The sequence below is a fragment of the Mizuhopecten yessoensis genome, unplaced genomic scaffold (genome assembly GCF_002113885.1).
Source record: "Mizuhopecten yessoensis strain PY_sf001 unplaced genomic scaffold, ASM211388v2 scaffold716327, whole genome shotgun sequence".
Classification (NCBI taxonomy): Eukaryota; Metazoa; Mollusca; class Bivalvia; order Pectinida; family Pectinidae; genus Mizuhopecten; species Mizuhopecten yessoensis.
In genome coordinates, this window is record NW_018480061.1 from 658711 (window position 1) to 675388 (window position 16678).

A 16678-nucleotide genomic window follows, 5' to 3' on the forward strand; every position below is an offset into this window, starting at 1 on the left:
TTCAAACATTGACAACAGAAAAATTGTTTAGCTTTTAATCTGCAAATTAAGCCATTGCCAGCATTCAAAAGGATTTGATTGCAAAAGAGAAAGAACACGTTCCCGCTATTTTAGCACATGAAAAACAATTAAGAAAAGTATTAATATTGCACATGCTTGCGAGGAAATGCTTTCTGCTGGCGAGGCTTTCAGAGAACATCAATTCATATTTTTAAGTAATGTCTGTAGTTTCATGTCAGACAGAGCATTTTTGGTAGTTGGACAGATTGATAAATCCCAGAACAAATGCATCGACGATTACAAATAAGGCATTTATAATGTTCGCTTTTAATAAAACCTCTGAATTGTTGGACGGTTTACTATAGAAAGAGATAAAGAGTGTCATTGAAGGCAGATAATTAAAGAAACCATTACAAAAACGGAGTTCATCGATTGCAGAAAAAAGGAAAGGAGCTCTTAATGAAAAGAGCTTGGCTTCAGAGGAAAAAACAAACTTCGGAAATTATTTGTTATGGTTTATGGCAATCAGTGCAAAGAATGGACACATCAAGGCACTGGAAGCACAGCTGCGTTTTCGCCAAAACATTTGAAGTAAACATACAAGGATCGGAATGACTTCCGTTTCAGTGAAAGGGTAAAAAATACACTGTCAACAAACTTGAAAGAGAATTTAACAAAACTGATAGAGGCAGCGTATCGTAGGCATACAGCTGCGAAGGAACATAAAACTACACCATTAGAGAGTTCGACATATATTTGAAGATGGAGAATACTGTGAAAATGGTATCAGTGTTGTCCCAGGCTTTTTAAACTTCTACAATATTGTGTATAACAGATAAACTAAACTAAAATCAAAATGATAGAAAGGATATTATATTTTTCTTTCTGTACCTTTTTAAGCGAATATGTTAGCCCTCCAAATCGTCCTGTGTAGGTGTATTCAGTCAACCATGAAAGCGCGTGCACGCTTTCCCACGTGTACATCCCTTTCAAAAGCTAAGCTAAGTAAGGCGTTGTTCAAATCGTTAAATAAATCAAATTGATGAATATTCTTTGCGTGTTTTTGTTTTAATATGGCACAAAGAGGAACCAGACAACAGTTAAATCACGGTGAAATGAATAGGGGCATCGGAATTCTGCAAACTAGCATGTCTCAACGTCGGGTTGCAGCAGACCTTGGGGTGTCTTAAAGTGTGGTGGCAAGAATGTGGAATCGTTTCCAAAGTAACGGAAACCCTTTCAGACGTCATGCAGAGATGTCGTTCTAGGGCTAATTTACCAACTTAAAAAGAGAGGTAAATTTTGTATAACCTGTCTGGTTCAATTTCATAAAAAATGGAAATATAATGAAATATAATGTCATAAAAAGGATGATAATGCATTACTATTATTTTAATATATAGTAAATCTCATCTTCTTGACTTTAATTCTGAAATTTCTGTATCAGTCTTGGGTAAGTTGAAGCGGTTCGGCCACAGTTCCAAAACATCACGTTCCTCTGCTTTTTCTGCTGTCTGTATCAAAAGTTCATCAACGCTGATATCCGAGTAAAGTAGTGAATATTAAGGCATGTTTTCCTTATACCTGTCATACCTTTGATGTCTTGTATAGCACTATCAGTGTCATATTCAGAGTCTGGTAAACTTGCACTTGAAAATGTGCTCCGATTTAAAAACACGTCCGCATTATTTGATTCCATCTTGTTGACTGGTAAAATGGACAAAAACCTGGCCCTTACTCTTATACACTAGCATTTTACCCATGCTTTTCATACCTCTACCCACCAGCAGCAAATGAATAAGTCACCAATACTTGTTCCACAAGAGTGGACATACAGTAAAGAAACAAGATACGGGGTACAAGAAGTGTGCTGTATTTTGAGCGGGTTAATGTCCATGCCATGGCCCATTGTATTTAAGGAATGGACAGTTACAAGGACATAACCCTACATATACACCTACAGACTATGGTGAATTATGCGATGACCTGGAGATTATTCCAGAGGTATCAGTGATGTTGCTGTTAGAATTGAGTTTTTTAACTGTTACTGTTGCTGTTAGAATTGAGTTTTTTAACTGTTACTGTTGGCCTAGTTTGCACAAGTATACATAATATACTTTTTAAGTTACTGCTTGCAAATTGTTTCATTATTTAGCCACTTATATCAGCATGCAAGGATCATTTCTGAGGGGATTTTGGATGTGGTATCCTTTTTTTATTTATTTAATGTGATATTATTATGCATCACATGTCAAAAATAATTATTTTGGTTACCTTTTCACAGTACTAACATTTATAAAATAAATTTCTATGAATTAACCTTTTACAAATCTATGTTACATTTAATTAAATACGGTTCAATTGGTTGCAAGGAATTCACACATAAATTGCATAACGGAGCAATGTGTTTCCTATACATTCTCTTTTACTGCAGTCTAGTGAGCAGAAATGATTAACAAGGGGCAAATGAAATAAAGCTAAGAACTATAATTTTATCCACAAGAAAATGTACATGTAAGTTGTGCGAGTTGCAACATGAACATTGATTTCCATAAAATATGATATAAACAACACTACCCCCTCATCCGTGGCCTGCATCCTGTTCCAGATTGCCATATGCTGAATAGATGCGAGATATGTACAGTAATTGACTATTTGTAATAATAATTTAGTTACATCAGAAGTATGTACATGATGTGTACGCAGTGTGTGTTAATTTTGCACTTTTGAAAATAGCAAGCTTTTTTGTTAAAGATATCATTATGAACCATTGTTATACTCATTGTGTTAACCTTTACCTACATTGTGGAATGTATTTCTGTTTCCCATTTTTCCTCCTATTTGTTAACTGTTGTGATATTTATTCTAAATGAAGACCGAGGAAATGAATACACACCGTTTTTGTCTCGCGTAGAAGCGAGACTTAGGTGTTGCTTTTCCGGCGTGCGGCGGAATCAACATAACATTTTTGTGTTTAAGTTAGTTTCTCTGAAAGTATAGGTGCTAGACCAACAAAACTTGCACCTTACATGCATCTTAGGTAGTACAACTCGGCCCATGCATCAAATGCTGGATGCGGCCTACCGTTCATGGTCCATTGACCTTGTCAGCATCTCCTTCAACATTAAGTTTTTGAATTTAAGTTAATTTCTCTGATATGTGCATTGACCGTCAACGCAGGGCATATGCGAAACATATCAATCAGAATATTTTTTTGTTTTGCTTTTTATCAATTATTGAGATAAAATGGAAAACTAACAGTATTTTGTTTCTTTAAAGTCATATAATAGATGTAAAACAAATCTGATTATGCTTTGTAACAAATACCTTGGCATACCTACTGTTCTCGGTTTCCCCTTTATTAGGCCCCTGCCGGTGAAACCGGGGGGACTATAGGTTTTGTCTGCGTCCGTCCGTCCGACGCCAAAATCTGCATGTTAAGGTTCGGGTTAAAGTTTTGTAATGGCTTACCATTCGCTTAATAATCGCTTAATAATGGTGTTAGGATGCTGATTCTTAGCATAGATAGATGTTCTTTACTGCCCTGCAGGTAGGGCGTAAGAATTGTACCTGCTGCCCCCAATTGCATGATCGTAAGAGGCGACTAAATTTGGGACCTTATCTCTTCTCTCCTTTCTAAATAACTTTCTTTTTCCTAATGTCTCCCTTGACAATGCCTCACTTTTGGCCATTTGTTGAGCGTTCGCCCCTGTGAGGAAGGCTTTGGGTTCTGTCCCCTGGCCGAGACATACCAAAGTCTTTAAAAATGGTAGTTTCTACTCCTGCTTAACGCTCAGCAAATTAGGAGTGGGACGACTGGTTCGCCCGTTGTCAGTATAATGTGACCGGGTGGGGCGTCCTGCTGGGTGTCTTCGGCAGTATGTTTCAGTGAGGTAGCACTATAAAGTCGGCATCAGTTCCGCGCTATTACAAGAAGACAAACACGAACATATCGCAGCCTCCCAAAATACACACACATACACTACACGCATGCATCTTGCACACAGGGGAGGCCGTCCTTAAATGACCTTAGCTGTTAATAGGACGTTAAGCAAAATCAAACAAACAAACAAATAGATGTTCTTTAGGGGTCTAGCATTAATGCTGTGGATTGAAAATGGAAAATAATGTTATTTTTGGGGGGGGGATTTTTGACATATTTTGGACTTTCCTGGCCAAAATCTTCAGGTTAAAGTGAAGGGTTAAAGTTTTGTAATGGCTTACCATACGCTTAATAATTATGTTAGGATGCTGATTCTTAGCATAGAGGTTCTTTAGGGGTCTAGCATAAATGTTATTTAATGAAAGTGGATAATTTTTTATTTTTTTTATTTTTTTTTTTACATGTTTTGGACTTAACTATCCTAGCCAAAATCTGAAGCTTAAAATTTGGGTTAAAGTTGTGTAACGGCTCACCGCTCACTCTATAATATTGATAGGATGCTGATTTTATGGACAGAGGTTCGTTAGGTGTCTAGCATTAATGTTGTTTAGTGAAAGTGAATAAATTATTCTTTTTTTTTATTTTGGACTTAACTATCTTGGCCAAAATTTGAAGGTTAAAGTTTGGGGGGCCGGTGAATCAATACCCAAAGAATACTTGTTAATAGTAGTTCGCCTTTTTTGTGTCAGAGCTTGCAGCATGAGCTATGGTCATTCATGCATGAATGCATATTGTAAACATACTGGACAGGTACAGGTAGGGTAACTATACCTGGAAATGCACAGGGCGTCCTGCTGGGTGTCTTCGGCAGTATGTGTCAGTAAGTTAGCCCTATAAAGTCGGCTGAGTTCCACGCTATCACAAGGAGACAAACACGACCATATCGCAGCCTCCCAAAATATACACACATACACTACACGCATGCATCTTGCATACAGTCCCGGGAGGCCGTACTTAAATGACCATAGCTGTTGACAGGAAGTTAAACAATACTTAAACAAACCAAACGTTGTTTGATATTGGAGAAATGGAAAGAGATATGCAGCATACCGACCTAACAAAGACGTTCCAATGAGTTAATTAGCTTTGCTCAAGTGACCTATTCTAATCACTTTCCGTCCGTCGCGTGTAAACTTTTTACATTTTGAACTTCTCAAGAACCAGTGGATGGATTTTTTTCAAACTTTGTCAGAATCATGCTTGGTAGATGAGGCTAAAAAATTGTAAAAATTGGAAATCGCTACCCCAACCCCTGGGGCCAGGATGGGGCCCCAAAGGGAAAATCAACCAATATTTCAAAAATGTTCTTCTCCAGACTCAGAGGTACTCCAGTCATTTCTCTGCATGGAAAGAAACATCATCAGGGGCTTTACTTTAATTGTAAACTTCAGGAACCCCAGCTATTCGTTCTCCCTTGGGGAGGGGGTAAAGTGTACTATAGTTTATATAGGGAAATAACAACTTTCTGTAGGAAATTATTTTTACTTGGTGAAAATTATCCTTGGAGGAAGATGGTTTCAAATTGCAAAATTGAAATTCCTACCCCAACCCTTGGGGCCAGGGCGGGGCCCCAAAGGGAAAATTAACCAATATTTCAAAAACAATCTCCTCCAGACTCGAGGTACTACAGTCATTTTCTCTGCATGGAAAGAAAATCATCAGGGTCTTTATTTAAATCGTAAATCAGGACCCCCGAGCTATCCGTTCTCCCTTGGGGAGGGGGTAAAGTTTACTATAGTTTATATAGGCAAATAACACTTTTGGGTATATTTTATCCATTTTCAGCATAAAATTGGGATTCCTGCCCCATCCCCTGGGAGCCCCAAAGGGAACATTTACCAATATTTTCGTTTGATGACATGACAAGTATTGTATTTCACTTAGTTTACATGCTGATTTCCACATCACATCTAAACAATAAAATAAAGCTACAAGTACCTATAATATAACTCAGGTGACCGCTAAGGCCTTTGGGCGTCTTGTTTTATTTTGTAGAACGTCCTTAACAGCTAAGGTAATTTAAGGACGTGCCTCCATGTGTGTTGTGTAAGCATACATGCGTGTATGTGGCCTATGATATGGCATAACTTTGCATGTTTCCATATTTCTATTTTCCAATCATCCAGATCAACATACCGTCTCCAGCACGCATGCACACATACACACATGCACGCATCCACAACATTCACGGAGGCACGTCCTTAAATTACCTAAGCTGTTAATAGGACGTTAGACAAAATAAAACAAAACAAAACAAAATCCCCCAAATGAGGCCGAGACTCATATCTCACTCAGAGTTACACAAACTTTTTTCATCAGGAAAAGCAATGCGGAGTCGGAAACCATGATAATAATCGCCAAGGATTCAATCGGGGCGGTTCATTGATTCTAGCAAAAAGGCAAAATGATTGCTAGATGAGCCGCTACAAAGACACTCGGGAAACAGCATCTATACAACTGTACAAAAACGTAAGTGTGTTTTGGATCTTGCCTTTGCATCTTCAATAGGTTTGACCACCTTATTCCTGTTTAAAAAGGTTTTGCATGTTGGTCGCAAAGGAGAACAATACTAGACTCATTTATGATACAATGAAATATTGAGAAGAAAATAATGTACCTAAGGTGCTGCTTTTATTGGATGTCGAAAAAAGTGTTTGATTCTGTCTTATGGAAATTAATGGATAAGGTGCTTAAAGTTTTCTTTCAAATACAGGAAATTGAGTTGATCGTCTGCATAATTATACTATCCCGGCTATAAATCAAGAGAATCTTTCATCATTCTTTGATATTAATAGAGGTTGTCGCCAAGGTGACCCAATAGCACCATATGTATTATTTGTGTTAATTAAATGTATAGATGCTGATGATTACCAAATTATAGTTGCACAGTACGCTGGTGATAGTTGACCTCAAACTAGATGACATGGGGGGGTGTCGATTAAGGAATTATAAAAGACTTAAACACTGTTTATAGAATATTTAGACTGAAATGAATATAAACAAAATACCAATTTTATAGATAGGTTTCCTTTACCAGAAATATGTATCCTTTTTGGGGGAGAGGAATGTTGTTCATGCTTCTTTGAATAAAATTTCATTTGGACTTGCATCGAATACTCGGGTAAATTTTGACAAAAATCTAGTTAAGCTCAACTCTATTTTGATTAATTGGAAAAGAAGAAAACTGACACCTATTGGTATAATACACGTAATAAAATCATAAGTAATATCTTAGTTAAATTATATGTTTATTTTTTGGTCAAACCCAACTAAAACAATTCTTAAACTTAATAGTAGCCTATTTGAAATCCTTTAACGAGTAAGATTGATAAAATGGAGGTACGCAGGCATTTTATTCTTCGAAACACATGAATGACGAAATACAACCTAGAAACACTTCTTACAGTATTATGGTCCATTATTAGCAGTAAGACATTAACAAATGCAGCCAAAGGCACTGCAGAATTACACCTCAGATCGCCAGGTGTGGAAGTGAATAGAAGTGAGAGTGAGGTAAAAAGCAAACATTTCCATGTTAGGCTTGTCCAATCAAAATCAATACATAAATATGTTCACAAACATTTTCCGTGCTTAAATGACAATAGCTGTTGATTTGACATTAAACAATACTAAACCAAACCAATCACAAACATTAAGGAATCTCACGCTATCACATTACACAGACTCTTTATTTAACAGAATATTGATATACAATGATCATATATATATTATATTGACAGAGTAATTCAATCTGCCATAAATGTACAATGTCTTAATGAAAAAACAATAAATAAAAGATACAAAGAAAAATCATCATACGAGCTAATACATCCATCAGGTGAACTGTTATTGACAAAATATCTTAAAACATTTCTCATTAAAAGCTTTTTAGTTTTATATACAGCCGATGCTGTCATTTCGGCGCTCAAAGCTAGTATTCTACTATTCTGCCCAACCACATAGACGAGAATAAGTGGAGTAAAATATATTGCTAAAAGATACAACACAGTATCGTGCCGTGACGTGACTCGAACCCGTAACCCTTCGGTCACGAGCCCGGCATCCTACCACAAGACAACCATGCCTCCCTAAAAACATTGAATAACAAATAAAAGATTCACACTAACAATGTAATAAGTAGAATTATTGTAGATCCCAATACCAAGGCAAACGTTATCTTGAACAGAATCAGATCCAATTGTTCTATGTTCTGGCGTCTTTTTTCATCTTTCTGTTTTTCGCCAATTGAATACCTCTTTGATGACGAAAACACCTCCCTTCTACAACGTATGTTTTTTGAGGACATTTGCCTTGCAAACTCATTGCTATAGTTACTGTATGACATGTGGTAGTCTGTTTCGTCTCCCCGAAAGCCGTCCATCTCGGGACATTCACATTTTGGAATGCTTTCGATGCCATCCATGTTTTTAGGTAGACGAAACGATAGCCGATGACCTTTGACAGATTCACTGTTTGCATTCATTGTCCCAGTTATTCCTTCCTGGTCTTTCCTGTGTGCGGTGTGTTCAAGAAAATCAAAGGTTGAATAATTTTCTCTGTCTTTCGTTCTCCAAATGCATATAGACATTACTATTCCAACTACACTCATCCCTAACTGGACGACAAGGTAGATCGACAGATAGGAGATGGTGGTCGACATTTTCGGCATTGTATCATTGAACACGGTAAGAAACACTGTAAAGGCCAAGAGAACAGAAATGCACAGTGTCATCTTTTCACCTGAATTAGCTGGAAGTAGGAACACTAGTGTGTTTAGGAAGGAGAGCATAACAATGGGAATAAGCGTATTCAGAACCGGATGTAGAGGGCGCCGTTTAAGATAAATGTGATACCGTATCCAGGAAGTATTAAAACCAGGACTGTTGTTTGATTCCACCATTGTGTTGGTGATTTCCCACTCCCCATTCTCTGTATAGCCTGATATATCTAATCCCTTCCCCGAGTCTATCAGCCGTTGAGTCCATGCCGTAGTGTGCCACGCGCCCACACGTAAATTGCACGTTTGGGCATCAAAGGGGTACCGGCGGATATCGATCACGCATCTGATTATGTACTCACCGCCCTGGTACCACGACACATGACCGTTTTGGAACAGAATGACATGTTTGCCATCACTGATTGTCTGGGGATCGTCAACTGCATCATAAACACTTATGTCCGGATACCAGATATCTTCTTTAAGAATCAACAAACTTTCCACGTCATCACTTAATATAAGGAACTCATCTACCCAGCTTATATCTAACCAGGCTATAAAGCGCATGGTCTGGAGCCTTTCGTTGATTTCACTGATAATATTCAAATGAAATGTAGTATTCACTAACACACTTTCTGATAAATCCTTTCTTGGCTTGAAAACCGATGAGTAATTTTTAAACAAATCTGCTAATTTTACTGCATGTGGCGTCAAACTTCCAAGTACGTTGCATATCAAACATGTTAGTAATGTATAAAACAGTGCAGATTTGTTAGCTCGGATGGGCATTGTTCTGCCGAAACGTTAACCTTCTGAGGAGACAAGATTTAAATGCCGATTCCAAATGGTTTTCTTCGTAATAACGGTGAGTAGTGTCATGTAAGCTTGTCAGAATTAAGCAGTTATTTGCTACACAATGCGTTTGCTTTTAATCTCTTCCTGGCGAAACGACTGTATTAAGAATAGAAAGACAAGTACCGAACGCACCTGAAATGTAAACAGACAGATCAACGAAAACTCATTTTCACCACGAACTGATATCATCATTCATTATACAACGACCGTTAAGGGGATGTTCCATCATCTCAACAGTCAATATTAAATCATATTAACAAATTAGAAGTCCTATAATGGTCGTTAACACAGAGTTGCAAAACATTTAACACAAGTATTGTAGGGCGAGGTATTACAGCTTTTGTCGATGGAGACGCACAGTTTTGCATGGAAGCTTTCAGAAATAGACTTTGACATTGACGTTAGTCTATTTTGTCATTAAGTAGGCTCCACCCTTTTGCAATTAACCAGCAGAATTCAATGAAGGTTTCACATAATGGTTATGTCATTATGTAGAGATGATTTTATGACAATCTAAGCATTCCGATGAACTGCGGATTTTTTATAAAAAATACCGAAAAATTGAATTTTTGTCATATTTATCACAAAAATGAGTGTGTGACATTGTTCAAAACTATCACAACAATAACATAATGAAAGGAAACATTGCTAATCAACCCTACAAATATTTTATTTATCATAAAATATCTTAAACACGTTACACGAAGTGTTTTTTATTGAAATTGTATGGATAAAAGTAGTTATATACAAGCTAAAAGCAAACAGGACACACACGACACACAGTTAAATACAAAAAGAGTGATAAATTGAACCAAATATACACAAAGCCTTAATTATTCATTTATTTTCCATTTTACAATCATTTTGATCCTGATGAGAGTTGTCTACCTTAAACAAAAATCTGAACTTTTTGTAGAGGGATAACATTTATACAATGACACTTATTTTCTTCACTTTACAAAAAACGACGGAAACAAATAATATTATGATATTAAAACTGTCAATTTACTGTTCTTTTATTTATCAAAATTACTCTCAATCGCATACAATTTGGACATCATTCCATAGCCCGCTTACGCCTTGAATATTTACATGTCAGGTACATATATAACCATAGGTTATCGCATGGTGGCATTTTATAGGGATCTTGATATTTTATAAAACACTATTTTCAGAGTTATTGTTATAGCATTTGTGGAATGATTTACGTGACCGATCGTAACTCGTTCGACAACAAAAGTAGTAGCGACCCCGAGCTTGTGAACCAGTGTTAGCACGTGAAATGTACAGGTGTGTAAACAAAACAGATCAGTCTGCAGATGCGTCTCTTAAACGGCCTTCCTGAAGTCGTCTGATCGTATGTCATTATCTTCCCGTGAGTTAATGTATGTCTTTATATCAAACGCCTTATTTCCAAGTTAAGTCTCGATATCGGGTCTTGACATATCATCGTCACGCACATGTACTAGTGTTAACACGGTGTTACTACAATTTACACTACGGTAATGGAATGCCCGATACGCAATACGGAAATGACGACACGAAAAACATATGTATTACGAAGGGTGGGAAGTCCTTAAGTCTTTAATTGTTGAAAAGTTGTCCAATGTCATTTATGAGAACTCCACAATAATTTTAGGAAACTCTTAGTTAGCTTCTTTTACACAGTTTGTATTATTGATTTATTTGAAATAAGTTATCATTTCTTTGCTAATTGCTTTATTTAACATTGACTGGATTATTCCACTAAAAGACCACGAAAACCTAATTATGCACATGATTTACGTCAGCTAACTCAAAATGTAACAACTATAAACAATATGTTAGACAGAACACCGTTATATATATTGTGACTGGTCGGAATGCAGTGCTGCGTGCCTTCGGTATGTTATTTCGGTGAAATAACAATACAAAGTCAGCATTAGATCCACGCCATTACAAGGAGGCAAATAAAACAACAAACCTTGCCTACAGCACACATACACATATGCACGCATCGGGACATGTCCTTAAATGACCTTAGCTGTTAAGGTGGCTCCACACTTTCACAATTAACCAGCAAAATTCGTTGAAACTTTCATATAATGGTTATGCAACTATGTAGAGTTGATTTTATGAAAATCTAAACATTCCGATAGTTTGGGGACTTTTTTGGAAAAAATACCAATGAAAAGTAGCATTTCTAATTAATCCTACAAATATTTTATTTATCGCAAAATAGGTAACACATGTTACACAAAGTGTTTTTTATTGAATTTGTACGGATAAAAGTGATTATCTACAAGCTAAAAGCAAACAGGACACAAAGATCTATACATATAGAATTAGAAATTGAACAAAATATACAAAATGGCTTTATAATTAATTTATTTTACATTTTACATTCACTTCGATCCGGGTGAGAGTTATCTTCCTTGAAAAAAATCGGAACTTTTTGCAGAGGGTCGACATTTACACTATGACAGCCGTCCTTAAATGACCTTAGCTGTTAATAGGACGTTAAACAAAATCAAACAAACAAACAAATGACTCTGTTTACATATAACAAAAATGATGGAAATAAATCAAAAATATGATATCAAAATTATCAATTTATTGTTCTTTAATGGAACCAAATTACCCTCACTCATGCATACACTTTGGACACTATTCCACAGTCCGCTAACTCACGGTATATTTATAATAACATGTCAGTAACATAACGACCTCGAGATTATGAACTCGTGTAAGCACGTGATATGCACATGTGAGGTCGGTACGTCCGCATTCCATGCGTTTCCTATATGGCCTTTTTGAGGTCGTTTGGTCTCATGTCACTGTCTTCCCGTGAGTCTGTTTATGTCTATGAATTGGAAAGCTTTATTCCTAAAGTACGTGTGATTATACATTTCCCGGTAAGATCTCGATATCGGGTGTTGACATATAATCGGCACGCACGTATACTATTGTTTACCAGGGGCCTGTTCGTTTATGTGGAACAACCAACCGGTTTAACCGTTTATAGATGTAACAATTTCGGGTATAAATCCTGGCGGACCTACAAATGTTTATGCAGGCCTTGCAAGGCTTTCTCAAGGCTCGCCTGAAAGCAGAATCAGATTACTAGGTCCGACCCTATTTAATAAATGAACAACAGTGGTCCGATCGGTTTGACGAAAACGGCCCAGTGTTACTATAATTTGCACTCCGATATTGAATGCCCGATACGCAATACGGAAATGACGACACGGTGTACATGCACATTTCGATCAAGATAATTGAGTCCGAGCTGTACTTTTTCCGGAAGTACGTCACGAAAATGGACGCTGATGACGATGTGTGGAGCCACCTTAAATAGGACGTTAAACAAAACAAAATATAACCAAAGTAAACGTATATATCTCTTAAGCATGTTAAACCTTAATTGAAGATTGGTGTATTCCTTTGTGTGCACGTTTAATTATAGTCTTGTTTTCATGTATGTAATTGTAGATTGCCTATACAACCCTAAGATATATTTAGAATTGTTAAGTCGGTATAACAACGGCGCTATCGCATGGAGGCAGTTATACCATCATACCGCCTCCAGCAAATAAACACACCACATGGAGGCACGCACTTACTTGACCTTAGCTGTTTCCAGGACGTTACACCCGCTAAAAATATGCATTACAATTCATGAATAAATCAAAATATTGGATTTCAAATTGATTGCCAAAACATATAACAGTTGTGTGACCGCACAACACACCAAAACATAGCGCGCACACCGTCCAAACATGGTGCGCACAACTGTATGATTTAACAGTTGTGCGCTTCTCTCTGAGCGATTTGGTACAATTGGTTGATTATTATTACGGACGGCTCGTATGGAATAAGGAACACTGTATACCTAAATTTCTCATTATATTGATTAAGATTATGTTCAAGTTTACAATGCTTGTTACATTTACACAGTATTACAGTGAATGTTAGACTGTCAAAATTGGGTTTTGCTAGCGGTATGTGCCTGACATTGAGAGCCGATATATGATACCGTATGACCGTCATGAAAACACCACTGGACGTTAATTATTTGTCTACCCTTTACCTGGATATTCACACCTTGACGAGTTACATAAGTGCCCCGGGTGAGGAAAACTACGGTCCAAGTACATGTACAAACTGTCTATGTTTACCTGTATACGGGACCGTGACCATATGTATTATAATTTTACATGTGTCGATTTGTTAGTCCCTCCACCGGTTCCCCGGGGGGGGGGGGGGGGCTATATATTTGCACTCCGTCCATGCGTCCGTTTTTCTGTCCCTTCCGTCCAAGAAGTTTTCCTATGAAGTCGGCATCAGTTCCGCGCTATCACAAGGAGACAAACACGAACATATCGCAGCCTCCCAAAATACACACACTAACACTACACGCATGCATCTTGCACACAGGGGAGGCCGTCCTTAAATGACCTTAGCTGTTAATAGGACGTTAAACAAAATCAAACAAACAAACAAACAAACCAAGAAGTTTTCCGGGCATATCTCCTATACTATTTCGCCTGGAGTCACTAGATTTGGTGTTGAAAGACATGTTTTAATGGCGGAGTGCAAGAATTAGGTCACTGTGACCTTTGGCCTTAAATTTTAAAAAGTTTGTCCGGGCATATCTTCTGTACTATTTGTTGAAAGACATCTTGGGATGACGGTAGTGCATTGAGTACAAAAAAGGTGTCACTGTGGCCTATGACTTGGCCTTTGACCTTAAATTTTAAAAATGATTGTCCGGGCATTATCTTCTATACTATTTCACCTTGGGTAACCATATTTGGTTTACAAGGACATATTGGGATGGCGGATGCAAGAGGTAGGTAACTATGACCTCGCTGTGATCTATGTTTCCTAACATAAGTACTATTTGTTAAATATAGAATTCATTACCGGGACTATAGATTGCTTCGCAATACTTTGCGTTGCTTAATAAAAACACAAAAAACTATTTCTCAATTTAAGAAATATAAATTGAAAGATCAGCTTATACTCAAGATTATGTTTAAACACGGAACCGTATATTTTGTTAAGCCATTTCTCAATTTAATCGCACAACGGTCGTCCATCGTCCGCACACATATACGAAAGCAATAATCGTCAATTCCGTCAAAAGCAAGTGTGCGTACACCGCACATTATGTAACGTTGTGTGATCCCACAACTGTAGTTTTGATCAATTGACAAACTTTAAAAAAATAAACATATTTAAATGTGCAAGTAGGTTTAAAAGATTATTAATGCGTTCATATAAAAACAAATGTAATAGTTACAACATTGCAATGTCTCCTTTTATATATAAAGGTGCACAATAAAGATGCATACATTAAAAAAAATGATGTTAAGTAATTTTACACGAACCTTTTCCCGGGGGGGGGGGGGGGGGGGGGGNATGGCAGAATCTACGTTTTCCTTCATTTTTGCCTGCTTATGGAACATTGAAGAACTACAATTGATCTAGTACCCCCATTGCTACACATCAGATCTATATATATACTTTAAAAACTTACCTACTCGGTGCAACCCTAGCACCAGTCTTCGTATCCTCATATGATCCAACTGTTAGACGTTATACTCCTAAATCAAAGTAATAAATATGATATATATATAAAGCCTTACAGTTGGTTTCTCGATACAAGCACACTGAGGTAAGTCGAGAGAAGATTTAAACAAACGTACTCGATCAATATGCACAGTCGTACAAGCCAAAGGTGACCTGGATGGCTCGCACTCCATTGACAGTATAATTTCCAACCACTGCAGGATCAGGGAAAGACGAATCATGTACAAATGCGAAAATACTGATTCGAGACCACTGATCCGGGTTATCACAAGAGGCAGATATACCAAAATATCCTGCCTTCAGCACACATAAACGGATCATGCATATACAACACGCATAGATGCACGTCCTTAAATGACGATAACTTTTGATAGGGCGTTCCATCAAAATAGGCCAAGGTTGTTAATGTTTCATTGCGATCACATATTAATTTGGTCTTGTTGTCATTACAACACGAATATACCCTGTCTTCAGCACACAAACACACATGCACGCATACACAACACACACGAGGACACGTCCTTAACTGACCTAAGCTATTAATTGGACGATAAATAAAATATAACCAAATGTATTTAAATACCTTATCGGTTTCATGGACGCAAATCCTCTGAGCAAATGACAATTGCTTTATTTTTAACGGTTTGTTTGTGGTTTGCGTCCTATTAACAGCTATGGTCATCTAAAGACGTGCCTAGGTTTTGGTGGTGGAGAAAAGTAGGAGTTCCTGGAGAGAAAAAAACACCGAACTGCGGCCAGTACCTGGCGACTGCCCCACGTAGGTATCGAACCCGTGACACAGTGTGGAGGGCTAGTGGTAGCAGAATGTCAGACGCCTAAACCATTGGCCACTGCGGCCCAAAACAATTGCCCATAAGCGGAAGGTTAATAATTTTGAAAAATACAAGTTTATTTGCAAAACTTGTGTGTAATTATGGGTTGTCTGATAACGCAGTGGATAGCGAAATCGCTTTTAACCAAGACGGACTAACGTCAATTCAAGGAACGGAAATAAACAATTTATTAGTGGACAACACTGAGTATTATCTCATTGGTCAGTCATTAATTGTAACAATGGTTTGCGACATTTTTCTTTCACTGTCATGTCATCACTCATGGCAATGAAAGAAATGACATCAAACGAAGTAAAAAGGTTAAATAAACCACGAAAAACTTGAAAAGTAGAAGTATGCTTCCCTATGGTACGGCTCATTTCCTGGTTTTTCATATTAGAAAAAGCTGTTCCGTACTTGAAACACTACCTCATACAGAAAAAAGTGAAATTTTGTATTTCACCTCTAACACCTGATATTTCATGATTCCATATTCCCACATTCTGTCCTAATTCTGTTCTAGTTTAAAGAAGACAGCTTCTAAATACACACACACACGCACACACACATCCTCACGCACAAAGGTTTTATGTCTAATCAAGCGATGTGTGTGCCTCTTCATAATCTCAAACCACTTTGTTGAAGTACTGATAGGATGTTGTTTGGCTCTTAATACCATACAGGTCTCCTACTGATGTATGTTCTTACGTTTACAACTAAGTGCTACTGGGCGGTAGTTAGACAGATCAGTGCTAT

General features: G+C 37.4%; 1 protein-coding gene across 1 annotated transcript; it reads right to left on the bottom strand.

Moving 5' to 3' along the window:
• Positions 1 to 8060: 8060 nt before the first annotated feature.
• Positions 8061 to 9227, bottom strand: LOC110443120 (neuronal acetylcholine receptor subunit beta-2-like). The gene has a single exon (XM_021487121.1). The coding sequence runs from the start codon at positions 9225 to 9227 to the stop codon at positions 8061 to 8063; it is 1167 nt and encodes a 388-aa protein (XP_021342796.1).
• Between the last annotated feature and the right edge of the window lie 7451 nt (positions 9228 to 16678).